This window comes from Colossoma macropomum, unplaced genomic scaffold, assembly GCF_904425465.1.
Source record: "Colossoma macropomum unplaced genomic scaffold, Colossoma_macropomum, whole genome shotgun sequence".
NCBI classification, from domain to species: Eukaryota; Metazoa; Chordata; class Actinopteri; order Characiformes; family Serrasalmidae; genus Colossoma; species Colossoma macropomum.
The window spans coordinates 27,045,107-27,057,367 of record NW_023494790.1 but is presented as its reverse complement, the minus strand read 5'-3'; the positions used below and the strand labels follow the sequence as shown (position 1 = coordinate 27,057,367).

At 43.3% G+C, this 12,261-nt stretch overlaps 2 protein-coding genes across 2 annotated transcripts; both read left to right on the top strand.

Moving 5' to 3' along the window:
* Positions 1 to 4,697: 4,697 nt before the first annotated feature.
* Positions 4,698 to 6,695, top strand: hoxb6b (homeobox B6b). Its single transcript, XM_036572822.1, has 2 exons — positions 4,698 to 5,157; positions 5,865 to 6,695. Exons 1-2 carry the CDS (start codon positions 4,761 to 4,763, stop codon positions 6,116 to 6,118), a joined length of 651 nt encoding a protein of 216 aa, XP_036428715.1. The 5' UTR covers positions 4,698 to 4,760; the 3' UTR covers positions 6,119 to 6,695.
* A 682-nt stretch (positions 6,696 to 7,377) lies between these two features.
* Positions 7,378 to 9,628, top strand: hoxb5b (homeobox B5b). Its single transcript, XM_036572821.1, has 2 exons — positions 7,378 to 8,144; positions 8,597 to 9,628. Exons 1-2 carry the CDS (start codon positions 7,547 to 7,549, stop codon positions 8,842 to 8,844), a joined length of 846 nt encoding a protein of 281 aa, XP_036428714.1. The 5' UTR covers positions 7,378 to 7,546; the 3' UTR covers positions 8,845 to 9,628.
* The last annotated feature ends 2,633 nt before the right edge of the window (positions 9,629 to 12,261 follow it).

The window sequence follows — 12,261 nt, the reverse complement described above, 5'->3', positions numbered from 1 at the left end:
TCATTGTTTCTGCGCGCTCTGCTATATAAGAGCAGACTTTAAAAGGTCGCTGATCATAAATTTAAAAAGGCAAACAGGCTACAGTAAAAGCTATAGAAATGTATATACAGGAAAAACGAAATAGAGCCTATACTTCTCTAAACACACGATAAAGGCGTGTTTGATATAGACCTCTATCTCTGCATTCCTTTATTTTTCTGTTTAGTAAAATCGCGGCTCTGTGGTGTGTAGAGGGATCGTCTGTAGGCCGAAATGAGCCTCTGCTCAACACTGTAGCGGGGTTTAATTTTCCAGTTTGTGTGGACGGCTTGAGCTGAAGTCTGTACAGTCCGAGAACACGCTGTACAAACGCTACAGCTGTCCATCAAATCAGACTTCATCCTTCATCATTCAGTGTTCGGGGAATCTGCGCTGAATAAAAACAGTGTAGCTGTCCTGTTTTCAGCTTTTAGTCGGCTCTGCTGTCTTTAGGCCGAAAGGAAGTGGCCTGATTTCGGGAGGATCTGGGCTATAAGGTCGCTTTTGGGTTATTCTGTTTTATTGCCCCAATAAATGTCGGAAATCAGTGTTTATTCTTACAGGAAGTCTTTGTTTCCGCCGAGCCTGTTCAGTGCTGTAAAAGCTTTTACACTGTCCGTTTGTCTGTTCTAGTCTGCTCATCCGGCAAAAGAGCTCAAAAGGAGAAATTTAGTTCCTTAGTTCAATTCTGAAATCAGCCCTTCATTTGTTTTTGTTTTTCTCCAAAATATTGAAAAGTCTCTCCAGGAATATTCGATTCCCGCACCTGGTCGGACATTTCTAAGACCAGACAGTGTCCAAAATTAAAAGACCAAATTTATTTAAAATTTCACACGACTGTGTTTATGACTCATCACAGATTATGAACGTTTTCACAGATAACGGAGAAAACTGGGGGAGTAAAAGGTGTCCAGATTGAAACATCTTTCCTTTTTTAACGAAAAAAGATGGCGCCTACCGAGCTACTGCTGGGAAGAAAGCAATAAACTCCCAGTTGTTTATGAAAATTTACAACTTTGTGGTAGAAGTTTATGTGAGGCTCCGGCCTGTGATTGGCTGGGCGCGGTCACGTGAGCAGCTCCCTGTGAACATGAACTTTTTATGATTTCCCAAGTGGATATAATGCAGCATTCTTTTGGTCAGGGCGCAGTCAGTAACACCTCTGCCTTCCTCTTTACGCCTTTCTTCGTCCTTAATGTGGAGCTCTGTCTCACAAACTGTACCTTCACCGCTCGATCTGGGTATGAAGATGGCTGGAGCCCCTCAGCATCTCCACCGCAGTGTCAGAGTGGATCCCCCTCTCAGAGAAGAACAGTCAATGGATCAAAACTCAACTCGCTGGCGCTGTGCTTTCGTTTACTTCACGTTTTTGGTGACCTTACTGGACCGACAGTGCTTGACGAATGGAAAAATTTGGAAAGTGCTGCGAGCTGCTGATGAACGGAAAAGGTAGGACCCCGGCTGTGTTCACTCTGATGCTAACCACCGCGCATGTTTGTGTTTTATGTAAGCCGCGAGAATGATGGGCCTGCTAGGCTCTGTGGGGCAGACATGCCTGTTGCGAAGACGGTGGACACATTGGACGCTAACCGAAGCAAGAATGCAGTGACTCTGATAGTGTGAGTTTCTCCATAAACGCTAATGTGTGTGTATTTATTGGGTGCTGGTGGTTGTGCGTGTCTTACTGACGGAGCTACAGAAGGTAAAGTGAGAGTCATTCTGACCTGGCTGTGCTTTTAGACACTCCAGAAACAGATCTTCTCTGGCGAGCTTAACTGTGGTGAAAAGTCTACATGTGAGAATATGGTGACAATGCTGGGTAGGTCAGGTCACGCTGCAGAGCATGAAATAGTTCTGGAAATAATTCGCTTGTGAACGCAATGGTGGGTGTTTTTTTCCCTCACAGAAACTGAACATGGATCGTTGCCTAGATGATCCTGAATGAGGCTTTGTTGATCTTTGCTGTGTGGTGGTGTATTTTCCTATTAATATTTTCGTCTTTGCCATTTTCTACTCTTGTAATTGCTGTTTTTATTTATTTATTTATTTTTTTACGCCACTGAGTGATCGTGGTCGCTTCTTCATGGTCATTTATAATGGTCACCCATCATGAAGCATGGCCGCAGTTGTGGCTCCATGTATCTGAGGATGCGCTCCTCATCCCAGAAATGAACCCAATCATTATCCATCTTGGTAGCTGTTTGATCATCTTTTGTTTTAACATTATGCACAAGTTTAATGAATTTAGGCTCCCATAAATCGACTCACTGTCCAGTTTTGTTTTCTACGTTCTGAAAAGCTGACTGATCGTTGATCAGCTGGTGGTTGATTCTGAATCTCTAACCGAGCTGAATCTCTTTGTTCGTGTAGTTTGAACGGTGGGTTAACTCTACTAAAAAGGTGCTGTTTATCCTGTAATGGCGCAGTGTGCCTCATTTCTTGCTCTGGGATGCCATCTAGTGACGAAGACACCGAGCCTCTGACGACACTGCCCACACAAATGGACAGGTTCTTTTAGCTGCGTCCAAACAGACGAACAGTCCACTTTCCTGGTTTTGCCTGATCTTGTAGCCACGTGGATCCACGCAGCAGTCAGCTCTGCTGATGTGTCCAGTCAGGCCATGAACTACAGATCAGGCCAGATCAAGAAAAGCAGACAGGAAAGGAGCTTTTTCTCACCTACTCGGCCGCAGCCTGTGTTTTTGTGTGATCTGACTTTAGGCCCCACATGCACAGACTGTGTTAGTGCCTCCTCTACACGCACACTTCTTCATGCCTCACAGCTAAACACATTTAAAAAATATGGTTCTTCAATAGTTCTACTTAGAACCATGAGCTCTATATATAACCATGTCATAAATGGTTATAAATGGTTCTTTGCATGGAGAAATCGTTCTTCAAATTGATGGAGAAAGTGTTGTATATGGTTCTACATAGCACATAAAAGGGTTCTGCTATTGTTACGATGTCAAGCTTGCAACAATAGATCAACTCTTTTTGGTGCTATATAGAACCATTTTAAAAAGATTCCACATACAGCCATGTACACATTCTCCATAAATCTGAAGAACCATTTCACCACGCACAGAAATATTTAAGCATGAAAAAGGTTTTAACTAGAACCCATTGTTCTAAATAGCACCATTCCCTTTGCTAAAGAGCCCTTGAAGAGGCATCTTTAAAGAGTGGAGGTGGTGGCGTTTAGATGGATGTAAGTGTAATTTCCTTCTCTTTCACTTAGCTGACCTTGCACAGCGCTGTCTTGTCCAGGTTGCAGGAAAACGCGTCTGCGAGGTGGAGTGTTTTATTTGGCTCGTCTGAGCCTCAGACGAATCCGCACTTATTCTCATTCACAACGTTTTATTTGCCCAGCAGCGCTTAGTAGCGCACACATTAAAGAAATCTGAAAAAGCTACAGCGGTGAAAAGGGAAGAGATCCAGTCCTGCGGGACGGCCTGTTATTAAAATGTGCAGAGCTTTATTTGACAAGCGTGGGCCACGCAATTGTGAATTTTGCTCTAGTGACTAAATAAAATAAATAAATAAATAAAGCTCGTGAGACAAAAATAAAGCAGCCACATTAAATATCACAAAGGTTACAGTAGATCAGACTTTCTTTTTTGTCATTGGTGACGTAAACCGTGTGATACATTAAAGGAAATGCTTGCTTGGATATGATATTTAAGGCAAATATATACATAAAAAATCTGCATATGGGGAACAACTGGTATAACTTGGATGATAAATTATTCGTAACGATCCCTAAATAGATTAAACTATCGAATTCCAATGCCAGTGCTGCTCTTACTGTTGAGTGTACCAGTCTGCTCGAAGATCATTCTACCTCAAATTTTATTTTCAAGTCCCAGAACTTGACCTAGAATTCTGAAATTCCACAATTCTTTACATTCTAGAAAAAAACAAATAACGTACGCAGAATGATGTAAAATATAGGCAACTTTATATAAATCTACTGATTCGTTAGAGGTGCAGTTTGAGTCTGAGTTGTTTTTTTCGTTATAAGCTGTATTTATACGGTTTTCGTGATGTTTTTATTAAAATTCAGTGTCTAAAGGAGGGCTGATGTTTGCAGACGTGTTATGTAATATAAATGCTGTATTCAGGATATCCGTGTAAATTTGTAGTGAACAGGGAGATCAGATCTTTGTGCTTTCTCGCGCATGTTGATAAACCTGAAAGCTGTTTTGTTTAGACGCGAAATGTCCACGCGTGGATTCGGTGTCCGAGCACCGCCACCAATGTCCATTAACAGCGATTCCCTTGTTTTCATTTTTTGTCATTATTTATGAGTGGAGAAATAAAATTGCTATATATTCGCAAACTTTCGCTGGACATTATCTGAAACTTGTAAAACTTGTCAGATCGAAGCAGAATTTTGAATTTGAGCCTCATTAATGCGACATCAAGTATTTTTCATCAAAATTTTCCCTGTATTAGTTAAATAGTAAGAAACTCTTAAATTCGAGGGCTTTCTATGCCTTGGGGATTCCATCCCGTGCAACAAGACCCCCCCCCCTCTCCTCCCTAAATGCTTTTCTAGCAGAGCTGCTCAGGATTGGCCAGACTCTGATCAGCTGGTGCGTTTCCCTGCGCGCTCACATTGGCACCTCGCCACCCCCCCTCCGGCTAAAAGCAAACCTCAGATAAAGTAATGGCAAAGCACACTTGGACTATAAAACACAACAAATCATAAACCCTCGGACAAGAACCGTGGCCACCCAATGAGTTCCTACTTCGTCAACTCCACTTTTCCCGTGTCTCTGCCCGGGGGACAGGAGTCTTTTTTGGGTCAGATCCCGTTATACTCCTCAGGATATACGGACTCTTTAAGGCACTACCCGAGCGCTGCGTTCGGAGCCACCAATGTGCAGGAGAAGGTGTACACGCCCTCCTACTACCAGCAGGCTGCGGGAGTGTTCGGCAGGAACGGAGCGGGCGCGTGCGACTACGCCGCCGACCGCGCTTGTGCTCTCGGAGGGCTCGAGGACTCGCTGGTGCTGAGCCAGGAGCAGTGCAAGACGGACTGCACCGAGCAGAGCTCAGACAGATACTCTTACAGCGAGGACAAGCCGTGCGCCCCGGTCTACCCGTGGATGCAGAGGATGAACTCGTGTAACGGTAAGTCTGCCCTGCTTCTCAGCCTTGTGGTGTCGTTCTAACGACTCCGAGCCAAAACAGTATAAAGAACCAGCATCCCTACTCAAACAGAGGCTGCGTTTGGAGATCTGTCACTTTTTAACGACATTGTTAGCACGTGCAGTTTCGAGCACCCTGAAGTTTGGGCTTCTGTTTTGACCTGCGCTTTGATTTTCAGACCTATAGCCTGCACTGGTTCCTCAAGAGTTCTTTAGTAAAGGGAACGGTTCTATTTAGAGCAATGAGTTCTATATATAACCATTCCATGCTCAAAATTTCAATCTTGACATCGTAACAATACAATAACCCTTTTTGGTGCTACAGAGAACCATTTTTAAATAGGTCCCATACAGAACCATATACAACACATTCTCCATCAACCTGAAGAACCGTTTCACCACGCAGAGAACCATTTAAGCATGATATGGTTCTACGTAAAACTCATGGTCCTAAATAGAACTAAAGAATTCTTGAAGAACCATGTTTTTTGAGAGTGAGGGGAGAGTGTGGATGGTTTGATTTTCTTTGATTAACTTCTTTTGTCAATGAAATCTGTAAACATTTCAGTCACCCAAGCTTATTGGGGTCGCTAAGGCGCACAAAAATTTGTTTGCAGCAAAATAATAATAATAATAATAATCTGATGTCTGATCTGGACATGCCTAAAGCTGTCTTCTCCTTCCTGACAGGCATGCCTGGAAACACCGGCCGCAGGGGTCGTCAGACTTACACTCGCTTTCAGACTCTCGAGCTGGAGAAGGAGTTTCACTTCAACAGATATTTGACCAGAAGACGTAGAATCGAGATCTCGCACGCGCTCTGCCTGACCGAGCGGCAGATAAAGATCTGGTTCCAGAACCGCAGGATGAAGTGGAAGAAGGAGAACAAAGTGATGAACTCTGCAAAGGCCGGCGAAGAGGAGGATGGTGGCAAAGCGGGATAAACGCACCGCAGTATATGCACTGTGCTAAATATACAAACAAGCGAGTCCAGCATTTTTACCCCCCACAGTGTTGTAGCCTGTAGTATTTTGATGTAGATGTACAGATTTACCCCAAACAGAAAGCAGCTACCTGTTTAAAGCGGTGTTGAGAAGCCACAAGCAGAGACCTTCTGACGGCTTTGTGCTTTAAAACCAGGCATCTTTATCATTCTCACTAAGGGTAGAGGCGGTGGGGACAGAGAACAGGGCACCTTGACCAACATTGTGTATTATTATTATTTTTGTTATTATTACTATTATTTGGAATTGGGTCTGTTTTAATCACCTGACAGGAAAAGAATGGCTGCTTTTCCAGCACCCTTGTTTTTCCACCTTCTAGCTTTTACAGCGACCTGAAGAGCGAAGTGGGAGAGAAGGCTAAGGACATGGAGATGTTTGAAACTGCTGTGTTGAAATGCTCTCATACTTTATTTATTTTGTTCGTCACGTTTGTGTATGTGGTTGCAGTAAAAGCAATGCATTAGTGAACTTTGTTAGCAATGCCATTTTTTGTCAATAAAATAAATGTTTAACCACGTTTATCTGCTCGCTTGTGTGCGTTGAATGGCCAGTAGTGCTGAGGAGAGTCGAAAAACATACTAATATATAAGCTATAACATAAACTAACATTTTTAATACAGTCTAGACTACATTAAATGTTGAGTAGGCTGATTTGTGTGAATCTCTGTGACGCAGAACAGGCCTACGTTCTCTTAAAATCTGCATTTAAATCATGAGCATATATTAGAAATGATCTATGAAGGCCAGAAAAGACCAAAATGTACGCTTCATAATTTCCTTTACTTTTATAAAATAATGATAGGAAGAAATAATAACTGCTGCGCTTGGAAGTTGTTTCGGACAGGTTTGCTGTTTCCCTGAATTACACGAAGGATATTAAGACTTTTGTATATTACACAGTGGCATTTACGCTCCATTTCTTACCATTAAACTAAATATAACAATTTTGCTCTCGTTTTTAAAGGGGCGTCATTGCATGCAGTCTAAGTCGTAATGCAGGGCTGAAAAGTGCGCAGGACTGTGCAGGTGTTTTGGGCATTTTGCAGTTCTCCCAGTAGGTGACGCCCTCTGCTAACATGGGATGCGGCGCGCGACGGGGAGGCACCGCTGAGTTGAATCTAACGATCATCATTTCGTCATCATTTGTAAGCACAGAGCATGAATTACCTCTTGAAGTCATCAGAGAGAATTTACGACTGGTCAACAAAGGCACGTGACGCCCTAACGCGCTCCCATATTTGGCCGCATACATGGCAAAAACGAAGTACAGTGCATTGCTATAATTCATTTTTCCATCATAAATTGTGCTGCGCGGGATTTTAACGACCGAGACCTGCTCATCAAGAAAGGCTTTTTAGAAATCTCCAAATGAGCTCTTATTTTCTAAACTCCTTCTCAGGGCGCTATCCAAATGGCTCCGACTATCAGTTACTAAATTATGGGACTAACGGCGCTATGAACGGCTCTTACAGGGACTCCACGAGCATGCACCCCGGCTCTTTCGGGTACACCTACAATGGAATAGACCTCAGCGTGAACCGCTCCAGCAACAACAACGCCCATTTCGGCAGCGTCGGAGAGAGCGGCCGCGCTTTCCCGAGCCCCGGCGCAGACGCGCGGTACAGGCAGACGAGCTGCTCGCTGGCGTCTCCGGAGCAGCTGCCGTGCGCCAACAGCGAGAGCCTGAGCCTCAAAGGCTCCTCTCCCTCCTCCGAGCAGAGCGCGACCGGGGGCAGCGGCAGGCTGACGGGAGGCGGCGGCGGCGGCGGCGGCGGCACAAACAGCGCGCACTTCGTGGAAACGGACGAGACGAGCGTGGTGTCGGAGCCGGAGGAAGGCGCGCAGCCCAGCAACCCGAACCCGCGAGCGCAGAAACAAGAAACGGTGGCCACCTCCACCTCGGCGCCCAGCGACGGGCAAACGCCACAGATATTCCCGTGGATGAGGAAACTTCACATTAGTCACGGTAGTAAACATTTCTGCTGTTTTGATTTACGCGCGGCGAAATGGCCTCGAATAAATCTGCTCTCCAATCGAAAAGTCGTAAAACGAGAGTCATAAAAGCGATCATTAAAAGCACTGATGCGAAATGATGGTAAAGATATGGATTAGATAAACAATCTGATGCAGCAAGAGAGAAACTGAGTAATTGGGCTTTTTTTGTCATTCACCTTTACGATTCTAACATTTATCTGTGGAGGGTTGGGGGGTGGGGGGTAATATTTTCAATTCAGAAATAGTTCTATAGCTTTCTGAGCCAGCTCAGATCAAACAGCGTTTGGGAGAAAGACAAAGTTCCGTGATCTGGATGCTGGTGTAGGTGTAGTACATGGTGAAGCAGTCCCAAACCCAGTTCTCTTGGTTCCTATAATATCTTCATGGTGTTGATTTCTCTTTTTTTCCCACCCATATCCATAGATATGACTGGACCTGATGGGAAACGAGCTCGAACTGCCTACACTCGCTACCAAACGCTAGAGCTGGAGAAAGAGTTTCATTTCAATAGGTATCTGACCCGGAGGAGGAGGATAGAGATAGCCCACGCACTGTGCCTCACGGAGAGGCAGATTAAAATTTGGTTCCAGAATCGGAGGATGAAGTGGAAAAAGGACAATAAGCTGAAAAGCATGAGTTTGGCTACGGCGGGAAGCGCTTTCCAAAACTGACCATATTCGACCATAGTTGAAAATATTCGACTACTGTTATCGCACTGCACCTTTTCTTTCCCTGCTTGGCGTCATCAGGCATCCGACTTCTCTGTGTAACTTGGTGTAAAACACGACATTTTTGTCAGCCGTTGAATATTGTTCATCCCATATAGGCTATAGGCTACTGGTAGCCTGTTTCCAGCTGCCGTGAAATAAGTGTAAATGCTACGTATCGAGGTTATACTTTCGTGGAAGAAAGCATGTTCCATGTAAACGCTCTTTGTGTGCAACTCCAGACCTGTAACAGGAATATTGTACAGTAACAACACGCACTACCTATATCAGAGGCGATAGTCGAAAAAAAGAAAACTTTGTTGTACTCTTATAAACCTGTATAGAAACGTCAGTGTAGACCGTTTTCCAGTTTTTTGCAGGACATTTATGCTTGTGCCGCGTTTATTATGAAGTTCATTTCTTGCATAGGATAGTCACATTGCGAAAATATTAAAAAAAAGAAAAGAAAAGAAGTAATCTATATTCGCACTTAGCCTACGTTTGTGTACTTTATGTTGCATCTAAACATTTCGGGGCTCGTAAAATGTTCCATGAAGGGTGAAATATGTTTGATGTCCAATATTTTATTTGTACTATGTGAGTGGTGTATGTTCCGTGTTGAAACGCAAGAAAAGCCGAGGAAAATGTTTTAACATTGATATGCTGGATATTTTGCCAGCTGGGGTTTTTTTTCTATTTGTGTCGATTGAAAAAAAAAGGTTGGTCATTCTAATTTGAAAAATAAAGTTCCTTTCAGTCTTACTCTGGTTTGAGTGTTTGCTTGCGCGGTGGACCACTAGGACCACCAGTAACTGGCGGGTCAAGTTTATAAACCTCCTCCCCTTGACTGAACGCGCGCTCATGGTTATCGTTTTGCTCAGCATTTCAACCTATTGCAGCCTGAGGGATGCAGGCCTGAGGAACACTGGACTAAACGCATAAACACTGCTGATTTCACGACCTAACTTCGACTTATAAAGCCGCTTCATTTCGTTTCGTTTGCTGTAAGAAGCCCGTTTTAAATGTAAAAAATGTCAAAAAGGAGTATTAAACTGTAACATGAAAAAAAGAAGCTGTTTTTCAACAGCGCTTGTATAATAATGACTAAACCTATAAACTTACCTCGTCATGGTCAAATGGTCAAGTGGAACTGCGCCTCTTAGGAACTGCTTATAAACACTGCATGAATAATCTTACATCAGAAATATCAGACTCAGCCTTCAGTGATTTCCTCGCGAAGTCCAGTCCATAACATGGCCTTGTAATTCTCTGTAGCGCTAAAAAAGTCACGTGAGGTCCATAAAGTTAGTTTTATGGTTTTGGGGGTTGACAATGTGCGACATAATTCACATTCTTGAATGAAAGTGACGGTTTGACTGCTTCAGCGGGAGTCTAAAGGTTGTGGACGCCGTGTGGGGTGCTATAGTAGTCCAGCTACCTCGGCCAGTCTGACATGGCTAGTCACTGTTATTACTATTATTTTTAATTTCTGATGGCTTTGGGAGACACTGAGAGACAGACTGACAACTCAGAGTAAGTTTCATTTTTGTCTGTATGTACATTTAATTAATTCTCTTTTTTCCTAGAGGACTGCAGTTTGTACCGTAATAACGAGGCCCAGATATTTTCTGTCTGAACGGTCAGATATGGACTACAGTGCTTACTCGTTTGTCGATGGGCTTGTATTTTAGTGTTGTGGATGCTCTCTTTATCAGTGCACTGCGTTGGTTGGCAGTATTAATATTTTGAGTGATGTGCTTTGCCAATATTGTCCTCTCATATTTATAAAAGCAGCTCTAAGCATGCACTAAATGCCAGATTAAGAAGTGGTAGATTTGTCCTTAACGAGTTGTGGATTTGTCTGTGGAAAACGTGTTTTTTTCTAAAAAACACAAATAAACAAACAAAAAAGCAAAACGAAATAAATAAATGCAATAATAGATCACTGAGGAAACTTAAAATAAATATTTGTTTATTTATTTTTGGAAATTCAGACAGCCTGATAGAGAACCTGATCAATTTGAATGGAAGTAAAAACATGATGTAATCGCAGCAAATTCTTGCAATGCACGCGGTTGCACGATTCATGACTATTAAAGTCTCATTGTACTACTATAATGTGTTTTGCATATTGATAGGGGTAATCTGTGCGCTGTTCTCATCAATTATTCATTGGGAAGGGATCACTGCGAGGTCAGGAGACTAGTGCTGAACACATGCCTTACCAGAGCTCACCACCAGCTCCGTGCCAAGCTGCCAGGACGAGCTCTGCAGCCTCCAAAAACACAGACACTAGATTACACTACATTACATTACACTGAGACTAAAGGTCATTATAGACCTCTGATTTCTTCTACTGTAATATTGTCCATATTTATATATATATACAGCCCATATTTGGGAGACTCTATAACGAGACCAAATTCGTTGCATGGACGCAAAATATTTTATGTTAATTCTCACCCCCGAACATTTCGTGTTGTACCTATTACAACCCACATCGAGTGAAAATCAGGTGTAAGCTCTAGACTGAGTTGGTGGTCGTGTTTGCTGTAACGCTGCTCCGTGGCCAGCAGAGCCCGCCTTACTCCGAGCTCCTCGGCCGTCTGTCCTTCATCAGCCCAGCGCCACTCGAACATGGAGCTCTATGCTGCAGCTACAAGGCTGGGAATGAACACCCAGCACCTACACACACGTCTAGATACCCTTACAAAACTGCTCTCGAGCTGTAGCCCGTTTATATAGACTGGACACGCAATCTGAACAATGGCAGAACCTCAGTGTTCCCACCACTAACGAAATAAACGGAGAATATATATGACACTGACTTACACTGCCTGCTTTTCCCTTCAAAAAACACCCTTAAGCTAATGACCCGGCCTGAGCCACGCTGCTCTGCGAGTGTTTAATGGGATCTGAGTTCATCCTGAGGTCACACAGCGACGGCACGATTCTCACTTTATGGCAGGTCACAACACAGATGCCCACGCTGGAGCAGGAAACGCTTGGAGAGCAGCAAATTCATTGCAAAACGTGGGAAAATATTATGCACAACTGTGAAGCATCATCAAGCGTGTTACAAATAATATAGCGTAATTATACAGCTGTTTCTCTTAACAGCTAAACCAGGATGTTGTTGTTGTTTTGGAAGTGCAGTGAAAAACAGAGCATAGAATTTACACGACGCAAAAACATAAATAAAATAAGTTCAGCACACTTACTTTTTTGGGGCAAGAATTGTGCTGACGTAGCACATTTTATTAGCACTCAACTGATTTGTGCAACATTTTATTAGCATGGAACACATTTGCATAATGCAAATTTGAAGCACAGTTTTTTTTTCAGTGGCCTATCCAACTAAAGCTTTCTCAGTCCCAAAAT